General features: G+C 39.5%; 1 protein-coding gene across 6 annotated transcripts in view; it reads left to right on the top strand.

Moving 5' to 3' along the window:
* CORIN (corin, serine peptidase) overlaps positions 1 to 23,624 on the top strand; it is a 111,459-nt gene that overhangs the window by 4,726 nt on the left and 83,109 nt on the right. For 5 of the 6 annotated variants that reach the window (XM_077301903.1, XM_077301900.1, XM_077301901.1 and 2 more), the window contains exons 2-3: positions 11,066 to 11,210; positions 13,234 to 13,656. In XM_077301903.1, coding sequence (XP_077158018.1) covers positions 11,090 to 11,210; positions 13,234 to 13,656 — 544 coding nt within the window. In that variant the 5' untranslated portion in view covers positions 11,066 to 11,089. Of the gene's footprint in view, positions 1 to 4,560; positions 4,663 to 11,065; positions 11,211 to 13,233; positions 13,657 to 23,624 lie in introns of those variants that run through there. The other variant, XM_077301902.1, reaches the window with a different exon arrangement.

Here is a 23,624-nt window from a genome sequence, read left to right as displayed (position 1 = left end):
CCAGCCGGGGATTCCCTCAGAGATGTCCCCTGAACTATTTGCCGGCTTCCTGCGGCGGAGACATCTGTCTCTATAATCTCCCCCGAGGGAATCCTGCAGCAGCCGGGCGGGCAACCCCACCACCTCCCTGACCCGCCGCTATTAATAGGCCCGGCCCGGCTGCGATGTCAGATTCCCCGGCCTCGTCGCGTCCCTGGGCAATGGAAAGTCTGCGGGCAAAGAATGCCGCGGTAAAAATAGCGCCGCAGGGACGCCGGCGCCGCTGGGCCAGGACAGGGCAGGGCAGGGCAGGGCAGGGCAGCCTCGCAGTCCCGGGCGGAGGCGCGGGGAAAGGCGCTCCCGCCAATGGCGCGAGGGGCGCGGCGGCGCTGCCAGGGAGCTATTGGGCCTCCGCCCCGTCCTCGCGCTGCCTCAGGGCGACCTGCCCGCCCAGGCCCTCCGAGGGCTGCTCGCAATCCCCTGCCCGCTGGAGAAGTCGCGGCCAGCCCTTGCCTTGCACTTCCATCCTGTCTGACATATAAAATAATAATAATAGCAACAACAAGAACAATAAATAAGCAGGCGCATGCCCGTGCCCAGGATTTTCCAAGGGGGCGCCTGTGTTTTGCAATGCCGTCCAGCAAAATTGGAGTCCAGCGGCACCTTTACTACAAAGATTTCCTCCTGTGCGTGCACTCGAAAGCTCACGCCTTGAATAAATCTTTGCTGGCCTTTAAGACCAACTTTTGTTGTGCTACTTCAGACCAACGCGCCTGTCCGCTTGAAAATACCTTCCCGAAACTTAGTTTCTCTCTCTCACGTTTTCAAACTCTTTTTCTATCCGTCCTACCATTGTTAATAGGTTTCCCTTCATTCGATGAGTAGCTTTTTGTATTATTTCTTCTATTTAACCTTCTTTTTGGGTGTGTGGGTGTTATTTATTTATTTTCCACATTTCTATGCCACCCTTCCCTAAGAACTCGATGGTTTACAACATTAACCCAAACATTTGAAGAATTAAAAATAGATCAAAGTACTAAATTATTGTTTAAATCAGCCTGTCTTAAAATCCTGGGGTGTAACCCTCCCCTCCCCTCCCCTTTTGCATAGCCTTGTGAGGGGGGAATCTTTGGCTTCTGCTGCAGGTGTGAAAATGTCAAAAGCCCCTGCTGGCTCTAAGGAAAGGTTAGTTTGGTGGCCAGATGTTGGGCCTGTGGTGTTTCCCATAGGCAGCAGGGGCATTTGAGGGTAACCACCTTGCTTCCTATGAATTTAAAATAATATTTCTTTTGGCAGAAGTCTTACCTCCTGCTTCCTTAATAAAGCTCAGCTGTAATTATTAGGATAAGGTTTGTCTCTAGTACAGGGGTAGTCAAACTGCGGCCCTCCAGATGTCCATGGACTACAATTCCAAGAAGCCCCTGCCAGCGAATGCTGGCAGGGGCTTCTGGGAATTGTAGTCCATGGACATCTGGAGGGCCGCAGTTTGACTACCCCTGCTCTAGTATAGCCGAGGAATCTTCACTATGGCTTACTCTTGAGCCCTTAAAATCTCATTTATTTCATTTTGCTGCTGTAATTTTCAGCCATGTTTTACAACCTGCGCACTGATTCTACTTTATTTTCACCATGTATAGAGGACTGCTTGTCACTATGTCGTGTGTATGTCTGTGTTTTAGTTTGCTTGGCTGTTGTGGCTTTGGCATCAACAATAAACATACAATAAACCTTCAACAACAAACTTTGTTTCCTGGTGGGACTCTTGTGAAAGAAAACCTTGAACGTTTCCACGCACTCATATGTTGACCTGAGCCTCTGGGGAGGGCGGTATATAAATATAATAAATAAATAAATAACTTTTTTGCAGCTGTTAAAAGCCATGGGGAGACAGATAATGTGAAGCCTAAGTTGTGTTTGTGTGTGAGGGGTGTTCATATTAAATTTGTCAGTTTCCCCACATCTTTTTCAATTTAAAGAATACTTTTGAAGTTATCCAATTTGGAAATAATTCCAGAAATCCAGTTGTTAAAATATTTATAACCAGTTCCAGATATACCATCTTTGTTCCTTTTAGCACACCCCAATAGTACAACCAATGACTCTTTTGGTAATTCATCTCCAGTTAAATTGAATTGACCATGTTTCCAAAAGATTTTAACACTCTCTTTATATTTTTTAATTGATTTTAAATCTGCATCTGACTCTATTTCAAGAGATCTGCTAAGGGCTAAATTGTGCGGAACATTCACAGACAGGCGTTTGCTTGCTGTAAAAAACCTTACATGAAAATACTGCCAATGTAGCCCACAAAGACATCTTACATAGATATAATCAAGACAAAAAAGGGAGTAAAGAAGGGCTGTATATTAGCCCCCCTCCTATTTAATGTCTTTATCAATGGGATCTTAAAAATTTCCCTCCAAAAATTGGTGGAAAATGCATCTCACTGCTACTTAACGCTGATGATCTAGCTTTATTTTCTAGGACCCCCATAGGAATGAAAAGAACTCTGAGAGTCTCAAACTGCTACTGTCATGTAAACTACTTGGGAGTAAATCATAATAAGCCTAAGGTGGTATATGCTAAGAGGCCAAAATCTCATGTATGGAGAATAAATGGGACACTGATAGAACGGGTACAACATTATAAATACTTGGGAGTTATATTTTAGGCCACACATCCTGGAACTGTGCATATAAATTACATCTAATCAAATATGTAAAAATGTTCAAACGCAATTCTGATTTTTTTACTGGTAGAAAGGGGGAAGATGCATTCCAGTTGCCATAAACATATTTATTTATTTAATTCAATTTGTAGCTTGCCACTCTGGCTCGTGGCAGGTAACACAAATAAAATTCCTACAATAAAACCCCAATAAAGCAGAAAAAATAATTATCCCTCCCTGGCAGTGAAGAAAAGATACTCCCCCTGCCGCTCAATGGGCTACCTATGGCTTGTCTTACCAACTTGTTCTGAGCTTGGATGATAAGATGAAATAATAAAGACCAGAGTAATAGAAGTAAAAAGGCAGCACAATCGTAAGATCGTAAGAAAAAGATTTTCTTAAGACTTTCTTGATGCTATATATAACATCACAAATTCTAAATATAGAACATTCACTCTTCTGCATAGTAGTGCTCTCCCTTCTGCCTTTTTGAAAGAAAAGTTTAAAGGGCTACCGGCAGAAGCACACATGTGTATTTATAAGGAAGGACAAATAGAGACAAATAGTGTGTAAACTTTATTGGCATCATTGCTTATAGAATGTGCCAGAGATCTGAGGAAACAACATCTTAATACTGTCAGATACAAATAAAGAGCTAACAAAAACAATTGCTAAGTATACTTGGGTAGCTACAAAAATAGAGTTGGACCAGTCCCATGTATTAACTGTTCATGTATATTGGATCCCATATAGTAAATTTGTTCTACTTATTTAATGTTTAATCTATTTTATAACTGATTGATTTTAATCTGTACTTTTGTTTTTTATTGGATGGTCCATGACTATAAGTAAAACATGATGCTGATGAAGAAGAACTCTCTTGCAGGCCCACAAGTAATGAAAAAGTCAGCCCAGGTGCACACATTATTAAATAGGGTACATTATTAATTTTTTTTACTTTGCAGAAGCTAATTGCTATCTTATATAAATTTCTCATATTAGCAAATAATACAAACTAGGGATAAGTGCTAAGAAGTGAGCAGTAATAGATATGTTAGCTAGGAATGACTGAAGTTTGATAGCTTACATTGTTTTTTTAACAGCTTGTGAGATTCTGAAGTTGTGAAGGTGAGTTAAGGTGAAGGTAAGTTAAAATGGCTGTTAGTTGACTATTATTAAGATAAAGTTAGATTTAACTATTTTAACAAATATGTTTTTCTCCTCAGGAATTTTGTACCCAATGGCAAACATTTTGTACTGAAATATCAATTAAAATGAGTGAGTGTAGTTAGAAATCATATACTGTGCTTCCTGCATTCAAACCACTTTGACAATAAAACAAACAATCATAATTACAATGGTGAAACAATTTCACTTAAGTAATTATAAAACCTATGCAAATGATTATAAAACATGAAATTACAAAGTAGCTGCCCTATTTATCTATTGTCGCATAGCCTTTGTAACCACTTCATGAAGGATGATTTTCTGTACTCCTAGTTCCAAAGAGAAGATGCCTTCACAAAGTTTCTGCTATAAATTGATGTTATTCTTATTGAATGCTGTATTGAAGTATATAGTTAACTGAACTTCCGATTTCATTCTGTAGTATAGTTCAATAACCAAAATGATACCAATGCACATGTACTCATAAAGTAAACCTCCAGCAGGAATTCTCAGTGAAGGATTAAATAATTTCCCCAAAGGGGTGGATACCATCTCAGTTTTAAAGACTATAAACACAATTTTTAGATACTTATTTTTCCATTGTATAATGAATCCTGTGATGGGATTTCCCTTCATGTGTTTTGTTGGAATAGCACCAACAAGAGAAATGCACACCAAAGATCATTTCTGTTCCTGGAATCCTTGGTGTGCAGTTCCCTTCCTGGCATTACTCCAACAGCATACTTGCGCCGAAATTTTATGCTGCCAGGAATGGGAAAACAACATATGTGAATGGGTCCTAATTTAGGCAGCCAGTGAGCTATTGTATCATCTGGAGAAGAGTAAGGGTAAGAGGATTTTATTATATTGTACCAGATAAATTTTTCCTTTTGCTCTCTATAGCAGTCAAAGTTGGGTATGGGTTTCAATTGCATGAGAATGTTTTCAAAGATTTGGGAGACACTGACATACCAGAAAACCAATCTGCCTATTGTGGTAAACTCATATTTTACTAGCATAACACCAGCTAGCATAACACTAGAGAATATTTATATTACAAAATCCGACAGACACAATTGGAGTTTTTGTTTTATTGTATTTGCATCTTTGTACACATTTGTGATACATTAGCCAGTTCTGCGATACTGAGTAAGTGGTTAAAATATGTTATAATATGCAAGATCTGTAGTGTGCAAAATTCAAAAGGATTTGAAGTATATCCTGCAAGGACCATCAGAGGAGATATATAATTAGAAAATTTAGATGGTATTTTTCAAATAATTTTCCTCTTGTGTCCAGATTGGCTTAATTGGAGCTTTCCTGCTCCTTTGAACACACTTCCTTTCGGTTTTCCTTCAGGTGAGGAAGAACAGTTTGTGAGCAAGAATGTTGGACTATACCTCTCCACTCTCTTTACAAAGTTGTTTCTATTCATTAAAAGTGTTTATTATTTAAGCAGCTGGTGCTTTGTATATAAAACTCTGCCAATAATGTATTGGAGAGAAAAAAACAACAACTAACAAAGGGAGAAGAATCTATAATGGCCATGGTCATTGAAATGTAGAAATAGGAGCCAATATTCTGTAACTCTTTGGAATTATGAACGGCAACACTGGTGTGCACTTATAAATTCAGTGATTCCTTTACTGAAGGAGGGTGAAATGTGAGATTATGAGGCTGAAATGCAAATGACGATTGGGTACACTGCCCTAAGTGCCTTGAAGAATATAGTATAAAAGTAAGGAATGGGGAAAAGTATGATGCAAAATTATTTTCATATAATCTAAAGTTTGAAGGTTGGTAATACAATTGTGGCTGCCTAGCAATAGCCATAACAGCCTCTAGGTTTCTTAAAGGTGCAGGGTCTGCTTCTACCATGGGGAAGAGGGGTTAATTTATCAAAGTACTTCCTTTAGATTTCAAAATTTTCGGCAAATCTGGGGAAAGTTCTGCCATGTCTGTTCAGGGCTTCAGTCTCTGGATTTATGTATTGACAGATTTGTCCACCCCTGAGATTTAGATGTGTTGTTGATTTCTGTATTCAGCTTCTGTATGTCTAGAATCAAGATGATCAGTCTTGATTTGCTCTGTTTAGGTAATAGTTACCAATTAAATAAATACTTTGTCCTGATTTTTTGCAAATACAACAGGAGTAAACAAAAATAACAGCAACTTGCAGACAATTGAATGCTTCCTTACATTTACTCTTGGCAAACTCTGAATGACCATTTATGCACTGCAGGTTTCATGCTGGGATGCAGGCTGGAGTTTTAGTCGTGGCAGGTTGCCCCACCTCTTCCTGCACCCACATGGGGGAGCATTTGGCCTGATGTACCTCATCTGCCCCCAATTTGTGCTTCTGCATGGGAGCTGGAGCAGTGAAGTTCCCAGTGCGTAAACGGTCAATGCTGTGCAGTTTACAGCATACTCTTTGTTTTTGTAGTATGCTGTTTTTGTAGTATGCTTTGTAGTGATCTTGCCTTTTGGACCTTACAATTGCTGCTTGGGAATTGAGAAGATATAGGCTTAGAACCCTAATAAAACTCCTCTGTGTCTGTGCATTCAAAGGAGAGATTAGTGATGGTAGCAAGCCCTTTTGCACCTTGAAGCCATATGATAAATTGGTATTGGATTCTGGGTTGCCAGTTGCTAATCCTTACTCCGCATTATTCCTAATTATGTAAATCGTAGCAGTTTATAAAAGGTTAACAATTTAAAACATCTGTTTATATTTTCAAAAATGAAATATTTGAAATGAAGGGAATGATTAACAACAGATGTAATGATAACAATAGTGGTATGTGAAAGCCAGCTTGTCAAATACATTTCTCTTTGCTATTTTCAGCTGTACAAGGAAATATTTCATGTACGGCAGTGTTTTAATTCAGCAATACATTACTAATAACTTTCTAATTGTGATGGAATTGTGATGTAGTAAACATTAAAAATATTGTTTCAACTTGCAACATATTAAGCAGCATAGGAAACAGCTACTTACAAACATGCATTTGGCATTAGCCAAATGGACAACTACAGTGAAAATCTCCTTTTAGTAACTTTATGACCATCTGTGTGGTGTCATTTGTCTTAATACACAGTAAAAATTCTTTTATGTTTATGAAGCAAGTTTATATCTAATGTCTATGGAATGGAAACATAGATAGCATCAAAACCACCATCTAGTTCATAAATATAATTTATTATAACTAGGAATAAAAGCTAGGTTCCAGTCCAGATATTCTGCAATAATACATCTGCTGTTTAAAGCAGAAGTTGTGAATGCACAGATCCATCAGTATTACAATGCAGACAGAAAAGTGTGTCCATCCATGCTGTGTAAATGGGAATTGTACTAAGTGCTGCACATCAGGCTGCATACCATAATACATCAACCTGTTTAAATAGAAATTGGTATGTGGAACCAGTTGCATTTACATATTGCTTTTGCTGGATCCAAAATTCTGGAATGCATAATTCCTAGTACCAGTTTGCCTTTCAGTATTCGGTTCATTAGCTGCATTCTTGAAGTTACTAATACAGGTCACTGTAAACACGATATACTGTAACAGAATGTTGTAACGTGAATAAGGTGGACTAGATGCATGCTTTTAGCTTTGCATTATGGGCCAAACTGAGCCTCTTGTGGCGCAGAGTGGTAAGCAGCAGAAATGCTGTCTGAAGCTGTCTGCCCATGAGGCTGGGAGTTCGATCCCAGCAGCCGGCTCAAGGTTGACTCAGCCTTCCATCCTTCTGAGGTTGGTAAAATAAGTACCCAGCTTGCTGCTGAGGGGTAAAACGGTAATGACTGGGGAAGGCACTGGCAAGGCCACCCTGTATTGCCATGAAAATGCTAGAGGGCGTCGCCCCAAGGGTCAGACATGACTCGGTGCTTGCACAGGGGATACATTTACCTTTATGGGCCAAACTAGATACAATGGTGGCTTTACGGTGGCCACAATGACACTGCCACCATTTTAAAGCATTTTAAAATGCTGCAGGAGCCTGATCCTGATCAGGTCTTTGGCTCAGTGCTTTTGTTTTCTCCGGGAGCTCCTCTACCAGGCATTTGGTTGAGGTCTACCCGGACCATCGCTTCCAATTGGCACTCAGGCCCTCCCCCTCCTATTACGACCATCACTAATCTGCCTAGCCCACTGGGTCCCAGTGAGAGTTGAGCTGAGGCTCCTTTGCAGTTCTATCATATTATCATTGCTGTTGTCATGTTGGGGTTGTTGTTGCTGTAGTGTTATTGTTGTTGTCACATGTGTTACCTTATGATATCTGTATCTGTCTCCTGATCCCTGTAAACCACCCTGAGCCTTCAGGGGAGGGCGGTATATAAATATAAATATAAATATAAATATAAATATAAATATAAATATAAATATAAATATAAATATAAATATAAATATAAATATAAATATAAATATAAATATAAATATAAATATAAATATAAATATAAATATAAATATAAATATAAATATAAATATAAATATAAATATAAATATAAATATAAACATAAACATAAACATAAACATAAACATAAACATAAACATCCTTCCTCCACCTGCACCTTTTCAAGAGCCAAAATAGCTGGGGGTGGGTGGGAGCTGTTTCTTCACATGATAAGGCTCATGAGCAAAAACAAGTGCTTCAACCTGTGGCAGTGCGGTGATGAGGCCCTCATGGCAGCCACAAGGTTAACATTATGTCTAATCTGGTCTTGTGCTTCAGGACGCAGAGAAACAATTGAATTTCTGTGCCAAATAAATTTCATATATTTTGGATAATGTTTTTATTCATTTTTCCTTAACTTGTATTACATGCGATTTTCTTTGACAAATGTATACTCATATCAGATATTTCCCTTTATAAAAGATTACTCAAGAGCAACAAAAATGGTGTTTAGTTATTCAGCAATGTTTAAATTTGCAAGAAAAAAAAAGCAGCAGAGGGTGGGAAGCACTAGCATCTGCAAGAATTTTCTATAATACAACAGTGTTTGAGTTATCCTTTCCAATTTCTCTAGAAAGAATCTTATAAATTGCTCATCACTCATTTATTGGTTCCAGTATGACAAGCAAACCTAAACAATTAAATGGTCACCAGATCTGCCCTTCATGTTCTTCTATTAGTTTAGAAAGCATGAATGTGACCAAATTAATGCTCTCTGTTTTCTGTACTATTGATGAACTTTAAAGTTATAATCTCCTTTTTTGCTTCATGGGAATATCTTTTCAGCCTCTTCTCATTTCAGATCAGTATCTTTAAATAGATTTTAGTATAAGGTGTATTTAATCCCAAGTAGAATGTTGATCTCTTTTAAAATGATTTAAATTCTTTCTAACTAGTACAGGGGTGGCTACCTATCTTCCACAACCTTGGCATATAAAGCAAATTTATTTTGACCTTTGTGTGATTCTGCTACATTTTAATTAAGACTACTTTAAATCGTTTTCGGATGTTTCTTTTAGTTGTAGAATAGGATGGCAGTTAACTATACTGGGGAAAATACTAATTTTCTATGGAAGGGTCCCAAATTATAGTAGGGTTAAAGGGCGGAATCACTTATGCCCCTTTGTGGGGGAGGAGTGTGTGAAATTGTGGTTGTAGGGAAAGTGCCCTGTCCCTTTAACAGAGGCTTCACAGGATGTCTATTACAAAGGTGATGCTATTTACCTTCATGCTTCATTTGCCCACATGAAGCCCTAATCGAAGAGACAGGAAATTTTCCCCATCACATTGTTGGCAACCCTAGCTGTAGCCTAGCAGATTGTGGATTTGTTTTCAAGAGTGGGATGTAATGTCTGTTTTCTCTTGTCAGCATATGAGTGGAGTTTGATATAGCTCTATACTTTAGATCTGTGGTTCTCAGCTTGGGGATCGAGACGCCTTTGGGGGTTGAATGACTCTTTCACAGGAAGTGTGGCGAGGTGAGCAGCTTGGTGTGGGGCGGGCAGCACCACTGTTGCCACTCCTGAAGGCGCCCACCAATTTATATACAATTTATAACCAATTTATATACAATCATGAACAATGGATCTTCACGCCATTGGTCAGTTTCCCTTTAATTTCTGTGAAAGAACACTTGGGGGGTCACGTGTGGAATTGTATTAAAGGGATTAGGAAGGTTGAGAACTGCTGCTTTAGATGAAACAAGTGGATTTACTCCTATGGCTGCATTTTACAAGCCAGTCAAATTTATTACCTAATTATATGGAACTAACAGGGCAATCCTGAGAATACTTTCAAGGGATTAAGTCCCACTGTATAGATCGGAATAGGATTCTGAGTCTTATACCATCACCACAACACAGAGTAGTGGTTACAGTGCGGGGCCGGGATCTGGGAAGATTTATATTCCCATTCTGACATGGAAGTTTGCCATGGGGCCTCGAGGCAGTCATTTTTCTCTCAAGCTGATCTACAATGCTTGTTGTCAAGATAAAACGGAGAATGATGCATTTCCTCATAAGAGTGTATATATCAGTCCTATGTATGAAAAAGAGGAGTACACAATATGTAGATCAGGAAAAACAAAATAAACAAAGCTTCATTGTGTAATAAAGTCAGATGAGAACTTATAAAACTTATTTGTTCACAGTCATTGTATACATTGGCATTGTGTATTCACATGATTAACCTTTTTAAATTTGCTTTATAACATCTCTTGACCCGTGCAGTTTTGTTGAGACTTGATGAAGCTGAATCCTGGTGGAAGGTGAAACAGGCGTTTACAATAGCCAGCACCCCGAAGCTACGTTCATCCCTGAGAACTTGCTTGCTGCGCAGCTTGAAATATTTGTTTCTATTGCAGATGCCTGCAAGATATTGAATGTTATGAATTGTTGGCCTCTGTATGATGATTGTAATTGCAAACATCTTCTGAATTTACAGACACTTGTATAAGTTATTGTTAAAAGAATAAGTATAAATCATGATTTTAACATCCTTCATATGACTAAACAAATAAGTTTCATAAGTTCTCATTTGTCTTTAATAGACAGTTTAGCTTTGCTTGTATTGTTTCTTTGTATATATCAGTCCTGGCAGATATTTCTGTACATTAACGCCATGCGAATGTTTTATGGCATATATTTTGCTATGTGGTCACACAGCCTAAGCGCACACAATGTTTTCCCCAGGTCCTCTCCTGGGTCTGTGCAATTAAATATATTTTGCTATTTCCGCGCTGTAATCAGGGCATAATATTATGTCAGAAATGACCAAAACTACTTCTCTGTGTTTCAGGCTCCTTCAACAGATGAAGGTAATATGGAGGATGGTTGCTCTCAAAAGCTGGCTTCTGCCAAGTACCTTCGCCTACTATTACTAATACTAATTCCTTGTATCTGTGCCCTCATACTTCTGTTGGTGATCCTTCTTACATTGGTTGGTAAGTATCAGAGAATGTAAACAGGGCACACATTGGATTTACCAGTATTGTAGCTTGATAGGAGGTTTTTTTTGTTATTTTTTAAAAATAGTAACACTTTAAATGCTGTTTTCATAGTCTGTGGGAAACTCCCCCCCCCCCCCCCGATATTCATCTTTGGTTGGCAAAAGTTGTAGTATGAAGAGCTCTACACAAAACCTTGCTTGGGGGTTCCATATGACTCTTATTCATATATTATATTTCTTCCCATGCCTACTCCCAGGTATGATCTTTGTTTTCAGAAGAGTCATGGGTCACATCATTACATAGCAGTATGTTTCAGTTTTGGAATCACATGTCAAAGAAAGACTTGTGTTGATATCTCATCTCCCTTCCCCCACTATTTTCTCTTTCTCTTCCCAGAAAACCTCCATAGCATCTCCCCTTTCCTGCGTTCTTCTTTCCTTTCCCACCCAGCCGCCAACCTATGCTTTTCTGGCCTTCATCTTTCCCTCTTTCTCTACCCTTGAGAAAGGCTTTGTCTAGGAAAACTCTGGCCAAGTTACACAATGAAGATCCCACAAGAGCTTGTAGGGGTTGCATTCCCTTGTATTCCCCCCTTTCTCTGTCCCTCCTCGGCAATCTTGGCAGCCCCCATACTCACCTTTCCTTGCTTCCTTCTCTTTCCTATCCACCAAAAAACAAATAAACACCCCGCCACCTGCTCCACTTCTTTGATTGTGCTCTACCTTTCTTTGCAGTGGAGATACAAAGCAGCTTACATCATTCTCTTCTCCTCTATTTTATCCTCACAATAGCCCAGTGAAGTAGGTTAGGTTGAGTGGCCCAAAGGCACTCCACGAACTTCCATGGCTGTGTGGTCATTCAATTCTGAATCTCCCAGATTCAGAAACTCTAACTCAGAAACTCTAACTCAGCCTGAAACTCTGACTCAGGCTTTCTCAACTAGAGTTTCATGAAACCCGGGGGTTTCTTGATGGCCCTGGAAGGGTTACCCGAATGGGTGGAGTTGCGTGATATAACCACATATGGTCACGTTGACCTGCCCCTCCCAAGATGGCCAATAATGGGCCTGAAGGAGGTAGAAAGAGAAGGGGCCCTAGATGGGTGTTTACACAGCTCTGCTTCCCAATCATATTCTGCACAATTGTGCCACTTCTGGGGTTTCTCAAAGCCTGAAGAATGTTCCAAGGGTTTCTCAGTGGTAAAAACCAGTTGAGAAAGGCTGCTTTAACTATAAAACACTGCCTTTTTTTGGCTCGGCTGCTGTTTAACAGTAGCAAGAAGCCTGGCTAGAGTAAGTAATGCAGGTTGTGAGGTATCAAGCTACCTTCAGGTTACTGCTGGGCCTGTCCCTAATAAGTCTTCCATCAAAGGCCAAGACAGCCTTGCGAAGGGCCCTGTTGCCTTCCCATACCTTTTAGTGACAGCAATAAAGGCGTGAAGGTTGGCAAATCCTTGCTAACCCACGTGCTCTAACCTTACTGCAACTTCTGCTTCCACTGCAGGATGCAGTTTTCCACACACGCTTCATGTAGAAACAGCCTGTGACACACACAAGTCTTATCCAGGGCTGTTAGGCATAGTAGGCACAGTGCCTAAGACCAACAATACTTTTAGGATTTCACAAAAATGTTTTAATTCCTTTTAAAATCAGAAGGAAAAGAAAAGAACTTTTAGGGTCCAAGAGAATGTTTTACATTTTTTTTTCTCAAACATGCACAAAAAAGAATGTTAGGGTCCACAAGAATCTATTAATGTTTGCCTAAAACAGAAAATTGTTGAAGTATTTAAACATATCAAAAAATTTTATTGTAATTATTGTTTCCAGGATATTTTTTTCATTGCTCAATGTTGTTTAGATACTTAAGATTTTTTTGGGGGGGGGCAGAATCCTTTGTTTCCCAATCATCTGTTACAATTAGCATTCTTGTCTCTTACAAAGGTACTCTGCAATATTTATTCATCTTAATAAATTTTGGCATACAGCATGACTGTGTTTTATAATTTTTCTTTAATGCAGGTGTGTTGGGGAAAAAATGCCTTTATTCAAATGAAAGCAACTTATTTGGAACCAATAGCAACAATGAGATTCCTGTAATTCATTTTCCAAACATGTCTAAAACTGGTTCAAATGTAATTCCGTCAAGAGACAACAAGATACAGACACCATCTTGGACCACAAACCCATTTTTTCACGTTGATCAAAACTTTAGTGTACATAATGAAGCTGCACATGTTGCCTCGCACACTCCAACTCTGAGAACTAGTCCTACAGATGAAACAATTCTGACCAAAGCTCCTGGGGATAAAGCATGGTCACTCAATGAAGAAGACGAATCTCTGTGGTCCACTAACACACCTATCAAAGTCATAGACAAGATCCCTACGGTGCCTGTGTTAAAACCTACCAGTCCTACTGTGCAAGGAATGGATCTAAAAAAAAGTAAGTTTATGTTAACACGAAACCTTAATTAATTATGACACAATAAATTCTAAAATATACACTTAAGAGTTATGATTGGCATATTTCCCAAATGCATGCGTATCATGCTTTAGGTTTAGGTTTTTTTATCATACATTTCTTCATTTGGATTCTTCTAAGACAAGAGCCTCCTTTAATGTTGAATTATTCTTAGTTAGAAGGCTGCCTGGCAGATGTGAACATGATACATGTTTATACAACCGAATGTGAGTTATTACAGATCCAAGCTGGTGGGGCAGACTTTGTCTTCTTTATTTTAGGAAAATCAAAAGCAAATGTATGCCATTACTTAACAAGGTATATAAAACAGGACATGCTGAAGCGATCGGCTTGCTCATTCCATAAAACTGCCCATTTGTAAAAGTGCCTTCTGTTATTGAGAGCTTGAGCTCCCATCCAACCAGTTAATCTAATTTAAGCCTTTTGAAGTCAATGGAACTAACCAGCGTACTGTTTTACGGTGCCATCCTACAGAGTTACATCATACAAAGATGTTTGTTAAGTTACTTTTGAAGTATTCAAAAATTACAGTGCAGTGCAGGGCAATTGGTACTGCTTCATGAATCCACACAGTCCAGCACAGTCCTACTATCTCCCGTCCCCAAAACTGTAACTGCATGCTCCGTGGCAGTCAATGTTACAACTAAAAAACGAATTAATTAGTCAGCATTTATATATAATTATTTTATTTTTTAAAATTGTTTGTTGTTGATGTTGTTTACCCATGTACATTTGCACAGAGCTTGATGGCAGGCACAGTTCTCTCCTGTCATTTACTGATCTAAACCAACAATCCTTGACCCTGGGTAGAATCAGTTGCGCCTACCCCACCTATGTGAAAGCAAGGCAAAGAAACGAAAATATACCTCCATAAGGAAATAAAACACCACTACAGTTCCGCACAGCTGCATAGCTGTTTGATAGATCTTTGAGGTGTTTAACAGGCAAACGTATCAGATGTTCAGATCATGTAACCTGTATGGACAAAAGCCATGTGAATGTTACATAGTCTAATGAACTAAGTGGCATATAGCTATGGGTTTTCATTTTGTATAATAAGTATAAAAGGTAAAGGTAAAGGTATTCCTTGTGCAATTACCGAGTCATGTTTGACCCTTGGGGTGACACCCTCTAGCGTTTTCGTGGCAGACTCAATACAGGGTGGCTTGCCATTCCCTTCCCTAGTTATTACCGTTTTACCCCCCAGCAAGCTGGGTACTCATTTTACCGACTTCGGAAGGATGGAAGGCTGAGTCAACCTTGAGCCAGCTGCTGGGATTGAACTCCCAGCCTCATGGTCAGAGCTTCAGACAGCATGTTGGCTGCCTTACCATCCTGTGCCACAAGAGGCACAGTATACTGATTTGTAAATCATGTGTAAAACACATGGGAAATATAGATTGCATGAACATGAAAAAAGAGCATGGATCTCCTTGGTTTTTAAAATTTATTTGAAGGAAGAAAACTTCTTTTTATACCATTTTCTAATTTGATCTGTTTAGTTAGCCCAGCCTTTCTCAACTTTTTCACCATTGAGAAACCCCTGAAACATTATTCAGGCTTTGAGAAACCCCAAAAGTGGTGTAATGTAAACTATGGTTGTGAAGCAAAGCAGTGTACATGTCCACCTGCAACCCCTCCCTTTCCCACCCCCTATTATTGGCCATTTTGGGAGAGGAGGTCAGGTTGATGTGACCATATATGGTCATGTCACCCAATAAATGTTATAAGCTGCCTTTACATATTTTATTGAGAGGAAGGGGAAGTGGACTGAGCAAACAAATCAAAGACAAATCTTGAGTGATAAAGTCCATTTCCGCTATGAATGTAGGATAAAAGACAGTCATGTACTGAAAACAAAGAATCTTTATTGTATGGATACAGGCTAAGAGACAAATTAGACATCCCATGGCAGAGGTTGGTAACAATTTCCTGATGTCTTTAAAATATGAAGCAGCCACTTGATTGAAAGAGAGGAGAAGGGTGTGCTTAAATCTCTCCCCCGGTACTCTTTTTGAAAATAAAAATTACCCTCCCCGGATTGCTTTTGCATACGTAAGAGAAAAGCTATTTCTAGAAGTGAAAATGTTTCATGGAAATATTGCACAGTGATGCATGTTCATCACTAATTGATTGCAATATAGTAATAACTTGCATATGCAAAACAATAATCATAGGTCAAACACCCCTGAGACCCATTATGCACATTCGGGGAATAACGCACATTCGGGGTGGAATGGCGGCGACTAAAATCACAGATAATGCACGGTGCTGGCTGCAACCGGCCGCAGCCTCGGTGCATGCCGCCGAAAAAGCCGCGTTAGCGAAATGCGGAAGAAAGCGCAGTTTCCGGGTGACCGGGGCGCAACCAGAAGCGGCGCCCGGATCGCCACGTGCATAATCGGTCACTCTGGGTTTTGCTGCCGTTGCGCCCCGTCCTGTGCATAACCGGTGTACATCGCGTCTTCCCCCTCCGCGTTTTCCATGTGTCCTGAAATTGCCGGTTCGGCGTGCATAATGGGCCAGAGCAATATGAAATGCTGACTTACCCAAACAATGCAAATAGAGGTTTCAAATAGAAAACTACAATGGAGAAAGATCTATCTGTCTGTCTGTCTGTCCGTCCGTCCGTCCGTCCGTCCGTCCGTCCGTCATCTATCTATCTATCTATCTATCTATCTATCTATCTATCTATCTATCTATCTATCTATCTATCTATCTATCTATCTATCTATCTATCTATCTATCTATCTATCTATCTATCTATCTATCTATCTATCTATCTATCTATCTATCTATCTATCTATCTATCTATCTATCTATCTATCTATCTATCTATCTATCTATCTATCTATCTATCTATCTATCTACTGACCGACCGACCGACCGACCTACCTACCTACCTACTGGCTCAGGGCAATTTACAATTAATTTGTAGTACAATACAGAGAAAGCATCATAGAATCCTAGAATCCTAGAGTTGGAAGGGATCTCATGGGTCATCTAGTCCAACCCCCTGCTCTATGCAGGACACTCACAATGCTATCACTCACCCACTGTAACATGCCACCCCCTTAAGACTTCACAGAATCAGCCTCTCCGTCAGATGGCTATCCAGCCTCTGTTTAAAAATTTCCAAAGATGGAGAACCCACCACCTCCCAAGTAAGCCTGTTCCACTGAGAAACCCCTCTGTCAGGAACTTCTTCCTGATGTTTAGATGGAATTAAAAAAAAATTAATTTCATCCCATTGGTTCTGGTCCTTCCCTCCAGGGGAAGAGAGAACAACTCTACTCCATCCTCTATATGGCAGCCTATTAAATACTTGGTTATCAAATCCCCTCTTAGCCATCTCTTCTCTAGGCTAAACAGACCAAGCTCCTCCAACCTTTCTTCATACATCTTGGTCTCCAAACCCTTCACCATTTTTGTTGCCCTCCTCTGGACATGCTCCAGTTTGTCTACATCCCTCTTCAACTGGGGTGCCCCAGACTGAACACAGTGCTCCAAGTGAGGCTGAACCAGAGCAGAGTAAAGCAGTACCATCACCTCCCGTGATCTGGATACAATACTCCATTCGATACAGGCCAAAATCCCATTTGCCTTTTTAGCCACTGAGTCACACTATTGACTCATGTTCAATGTATGGTCTACTAAGACTCCTAGATCCTTTTCGTACATGCTACTGCCAAGACAAGTCTCCCCCATCCTATATTGGTGTATTTGGTTTTTCCTACCTAAATGCAGAACTTTACATTTGTCCCTATTGAACTTCATTTTATTCAGTTTAGCCCACTTCTCGAGCTAAACAGTAGAACATCATAACTTTAGAACTGTGTAATGTTAACAGTACAACTGTAACTCAACTCTTTCTGAGATTATTATGAGCTACCAGATCATAAACATGCATGCATGACCTAGTGTCAAATGTTGAGTAATAGTCATGAAAGACTTAAAGAATTCGGTAAAAAGAAATGGAACTGTAAGAACATGAACTTGGGAAACAGGCAAGGAGACTCATTTGGAATGAAACATCTGTCATATGCAAAAGACTTAGAAATTAAAATGATACCACAAATCTCAGAAAATTACAAAGACTTAAGAAATAAAATTTTGTTGACAAGTTGATGTAAAAGTATCCTCCTGTTGAACTGAGAGAGAAGAGAAAGAGTTGTAAACCTTCTTGAAGGGTATCATATGGAAAAGCTTTGATGTGGCTGCAGTCCATGTGCTGATTATTTGTGGTGGCATCTTATCATATAGACCGTTTTAGTAAACAAAAAGTTTCTACACTAGAACCACTCATTCATGTGGTAGCTGGCATTAGTTTGATGGGGACAATCCAGTGCTGTTGAGACTCTGCTTTAAAAGTGGATGTTCTTCTGTAAGAATCATCACACAAACATTTAGAGAGATGCATGTATTTTTCTAGAAGAGGCTTTCTCAACCAGGGTTTCATGAAAATCCGGGGTATCTTGATGGCCCTGGGAGGGTTTTCTGAATGGGCGAAGTTAATTAAATTTCAACATATTTTAAAAATTTGTTAAAATGTATTGGTGGTATATGACCATATATGGTCATGTCGATCTGCCCTCCACATCCCAAATTGGCCAATTATGGATCTGGAGGGGGTGGGAAGGGAGGGACTCTGAGTGGGTGTGTTTCCCAATCATATTTTGCATGACTGCGCCACTTCTGGGGTTTCTTGAAGCCTGAAGAATGTCTTAGGGGTTTCTCAATAGTCAAAAAGTTGAGAAAGGCTGTTCTAGAAGAAATATACTTTGTGCTGTGTCATAGTTTTTTTTAAAAATAATTTTATTGTTTATTATTATATAAAGCATTTACAGAGAAATTGTGAAGAAAAAGCGACCAGCTGATATGGTTTGCCATCTCTTTTAACATAGATATTTAGTTCCCATCACATATTATTCCTAATCTAGAAGTTTTTGCCATTTTTCTTAGCCAAGTGATTGTTAATACATATGAGAGTATGATCTGTTATAAGAATACATTCTGTTATTATTTTAAATGATATTAGGTCAGTCTCCTTCATAAATTGGCCCTGACCCAAGAATTACTACTGCCGTCTTGTTAATGCCTATGAAATATGGTTTGTCATCCTCTTTTAGCATACATATTGACATACATATTCAATTCCCATCGCGTATTAATCCTGATCTAGGAGTTATTACCATCTTTCTTAACAAAGTAGTTGTTGATACATAGGAGGGCATAATCTATTATAAGGATATATTCTATTATTGTCTTAGATGATATAAAGTCAGTTCCCTTCATATATTGGACCTGTCCTAAAAGTTACTGCTGCTATTTTTCCCACAGGAAGCCAGGAGAATACTCCATTGTTCAGCTCATCTTTCAGGTGGTCGCAGAAAATGAAATTGTGTTTTTTTCCATAGTAGAGTGTTTCTGATTGTCCTTCTGTCAGGGCCAAAGAAATCTCTTACTTGATTCTTGCTTGTAGTCGCCTTTGAGGAGGCTCTGAATCCTTTGTCAATCTGGATCTCTTCCTCTGGTCGCACAGGAATATCTCCTGATAGCTTCCTAGTTGCTGTCGCTTTTGAATAGACTCTTTTTATTTTGCTGATCCAAATCATTTCCTGCTCTGAATAGACTTCCAGGTTTTCGGAACTTTCCTTCCTTGAATCTGTTTTCCCAGGTTCTTCAAAAGTACTTTGGGTTTTTACATCTCTGGCACTCTCTCCCTCCAGTTGATTAACTTCCAGACATTGAAGTTTCACTTGATTTATTGTTGGCTGAGCTACGTCATCAGCTGGTCTCTCCGGACCATGGGCTCCATCCAAAAGCTCCCCCTTAGTCCCACGAATTTCCTTTTCCAGCTTATTGACTGCTTTCAGTATCTTTGAGTTTCCTTTGCATAACAAATGGAAAAGCTGTGCCTTAGTTAATTCTTCCATGGTTCTAGGCAGTCACAAACTATAAACAGAAAGTCTCGTGAGGTCTCGCGGGAGCACGAGCGATCCCAAATTATCAGTTTGTCAATCTCTGTATCAAGTCAAATTCCCCCACTGAACTTTCACCAATAAATCTTCAAAGCACTCTCTTTGTTTGGTTAATGGGTATAATTAGCTGGGAGTCTCTCACTCGGCGAAAGAAGGAATTCGCTTGTGAATTGGTTGAGGGGGGGGAGGGAAGAGCTTGTGGGAGAAGAGAGAGAAAAGCCAGAAAGCTTTCAATTCTTACTGTTGCAGATTCCAGCTTCTGTCAGCTTCTGCTCCTGTCGATCTGGTAAATGATGGTCTGGGAAGAATGTAAGGTCAGCTGGTCGTTTCAAGCTTGTAAAGTTGTTTGTGACAAAGACGCCATCGTGACCTTGAGCTCAGGCCGCTATTAATCCGGGGAGTTCGGTATCTCCCCACGGATCTGTAGGACCCTCAGGATGCCGTTCCCGGTTCCTGGGGCGACCGGTGAGCAGATTTGCGTATCTGCTCAGGTCAGCCAGGTGCAGAAGCTCCTGACCCTCGGCATGGCTTAAGAGCTGAACAGAAGTCCAGCTTTTTTATGGCGCCATCTTCAGTCGTCTCCTTCTAGTCTGCTGTGTCATAGTTGATTAGATTCTTTTCTACTGGGACAACAACAAAGATGTCTCTGTTTCAAAGAGATATGAGGAATGCATATAGATTAGAGTTGGTTTAAACAAAAATCTGAGGAATAGCATATAGATTGGAGATGATTACGACATTCCATTGCAATAGTGCAATTTGATGATATTTGCACTTTCTGCCACGAACTATAATTTTCTTCTATATATTACCATAAATAAGGTTCTCTGATTTCTGTGGAGCACTTTCTTCAAGTATGTTTTTGTTTCAGATTTACAGTTTTAATTTTGTTACAGTTGTATACCTATTTCAATATAGTTTTGGCCCAGATTTGGAAACAAAACTGCTTTGTTTGCCCTGAATCACAAACTTTGTATAAAGAAAGATATGGAGATTATGACCCTGTTCATTTTCCTGGAGCTTTTGGTTGTCTTCTGGACACCACTGGCAAGATGATGGCAACCAACTGTATTTCTCCTTCCTATTAATATCTAGAGAGAGAACAGAAAAAAACCCTCATGTTTGGAGATAGGAACATAGTAGAGGTGGCCAAAGAAAATGAATCTTAATCTAGACAACACAGGAGTGCTATTGGTTGGAAGGTAAACCAACCCACAGGTAGGTCTTGTCAGCAGAGTCTAGTGAGCCACTGTATATTTTGAACAAATTCTTGGAAGCGGAAATGCTAACCGAAGCTTAACTCAGACAAGAGTGAGTTATTTCTGGCCAACAACACAACCAATTAAGGACTCAACTTCTTAAAAATACAAACTATCCACCTCTAGAGGAGCAAGTTCTTAGCTTGGGATTGTTATTAGGTCTGTGACAATAGAGGGAAGCTTAGTTTTCAGAACCTTTAATCAACCAGCTGAACTTTTCCTTAAAAAAGAAGATCTGGGCATAGATATCCATACTTCGATCACAGATTATCGCTTAGTACTCAACATGGTATTGTCTTTCAACACTAGGATGGATTCAGCCATAATTTCTGCTCATTCTTACCCAATTATACTCCTTGCTATAACCCTGATCCCACATTACTTCATGTAGAACTCATGAACCCCAGCATGACTGTCTTGGTGATCAGTAGGTACCACTCTTCCTTTTTTTTCTTCATCAGCAGAAAAGCCTTTCTGGCCCTCACTTGATTGGCTAGATTGGCTAGAACTGCTGTCTGTCCTGCTTTGCGCCTTCCGATTGGCCTCTCACTTGGACCGGCCCCACCCACTCTCCGGCCACTTACCCCTTAGCAAAATATGAAGGTGGAAAAATATATTTAAGACGATTTGTTTTGATTTTCTTTTCCTCTATTTAAATTAGTTTTTAAAATGACCTGCTGCAGTTATAGATGGTTTAATTTTTACATACAGTGATTTTATTTCTTTTTTAATATGTTATTTGTGTATTTTATTTATATAGTGAGCCAATTTGAATGATCCCACCGCTACCCAAGAAAGTAGATATATATAGGCAGAGATAATTTTAAAAACCCACTGTTGTAGGTTTTAGTGATGTCGAATGCTTTAGACTGCTTTAAAACATTAGACAAATTCATAGGTTTATTAATAGCTCTTATCCATGACAGCTAAATGATATCTCCATGTTTATATCCAGTGTACCTTTGAGTGTCAGTTGTTGGACAGAAAATGGGGAAAGGCTATTGCTTACTTTAAGGCTTCCCAAGTGCATCTGTCTGCCTGTGTTTGATGACAAGATGCTGGATTAGATGGATGCTTAGACTGATCCACCATGGCTTTCCTTATTTGATGTACTCAGTGATATTTCATAACATAATATATGGGTACCAACTTACTTGTTTTATTTACTGTTTGAAAGAAGTTTGTGTTCCTTCTCATGGCTGTTTTAAATTAATCATTTGTTAATATTTCAGAATTTCTTTTAGACTTCTAAACATTAATATTCTATCTGCAGTGGATGCAATTGTAAAACATTTAAATGGAAGTTCCATCAAAAAGGGGTGTCACTCCTTCTCCATCCTTATACTGTCAGCTAGAAGTGGGGTATTAAAGGAAGGCCAGGCCTATGCACCTATATATTCATATATCGAATGAATAAAACAAACAAACAGATAATACAACCCCATTAGGAATATCTGAATGTCCAGAATTATGCTTCTTCCATGCATAAAAACTACTTGCATGATAAATGTGTGCTTGTAAACTGAATGATAAAATTAGGCTCATAACATGAAAAAAGCAATTGGACTGCCACAAACAATACCATTATTTAAATTCAATATTGCCAATTATGGCTATTGCTGAATCTTGCCATTCTAAACAATCAGAGAATTTAAAACTACGAAATTTAGTAAGTTGCTACATCATTAAAAAAAATTAAAAAGCAAAAACAAGAGTAATGCATTGTTGAAATGACTATTGAAATCACATCCCAAAAACAAAAATTACAAGTTTTAAAATTCTTTTAAACATTGCTTTATCTGTAGCATATATTCCCATGTCCAATGCTTGTAGGATAACCTTTTACTAGTGTTACATTTATTATTGACATCTGTGCTGCAGTGTGCTTTTGGTGGTGAAGCCTCTGACATGTATTGACAAGTGAAATGGTAATATACGTTGGCCATTGGTATCAAAACACCTGCTGACAGCATTCTGGAGAGACGACTGAAGATGGCGCCGTACTAGCTGGGCTTCTGTCCGGCTCTTAAGCCATGCTGAGGGTCAGGAGCAACCGCACCTGGCAGACCTGAGCAGATACGCAAATCTGCTCGCCGGTCGCCCCAGGAACCGGGAACGGCATCCTGAGGGTCCTACAGATCCGTGGAGAGGGAGGGAGACTAAGCTCTCTGGATCCCCGCGGCATGTGCTCAAGGTCATGATGGCGCCCTTGTCGTAAATAACTTTCTAAGCTTGAAACGACCAGCTGACCCTACATTCTTCCCAGATCATCTTTTACCAGACTGACAGGAGCTGAAATCTACAACAGTAAAGACCGTGAGTGTTCTGGTTTTTCCTTTCTTTTCCTCACAAGCTCTTCCCCCCCTTCTCAACCAATTTACAAGTGAATTCTTTCGTTAAGTGGGAGCTCCCAGATAATCACACCCATTAATCAAACAAAGAAAGAGCTTAAAGAAAAGAGAGACTTTAAAGATTTGTTGGAGAGAGTTCAGTGGGGGACGTTGACTTTATACGGAGATCGACAAACTGATAATTTTGGATCGCTCGAGCTCCCGCGAGACCTCACGAGACTTTCTGTTTATAATCTGTGACTGCCTAGAACTATGGAAGAATTAACTAAGGCACAGCTTCTCCATTTGTTATGCGAAGGGAACTCAAAGATACTGAAAGCAGTCAACAAGCTGGAAAA

This window comes from Paroedura picta, chromosome 10 (assembly GCF_049243985.1).
Source record: "Paroedura picta isolate Pp20150507F chromosome 10, Ppicta_v3.0, whole genome shotgun sequence".
Classification (NCBI taxonomy): domain Eukaryota; kingdom Metazoa; phylum Chordata; class Lepidosauria; order Squamata; family Gekkonidae; genus Paroedura; species Paroedura picta.
Note: the sequence above shows the minus strand (reverse complement) of the source record. Positions and strands in the feature narration are given on the sequence as shown.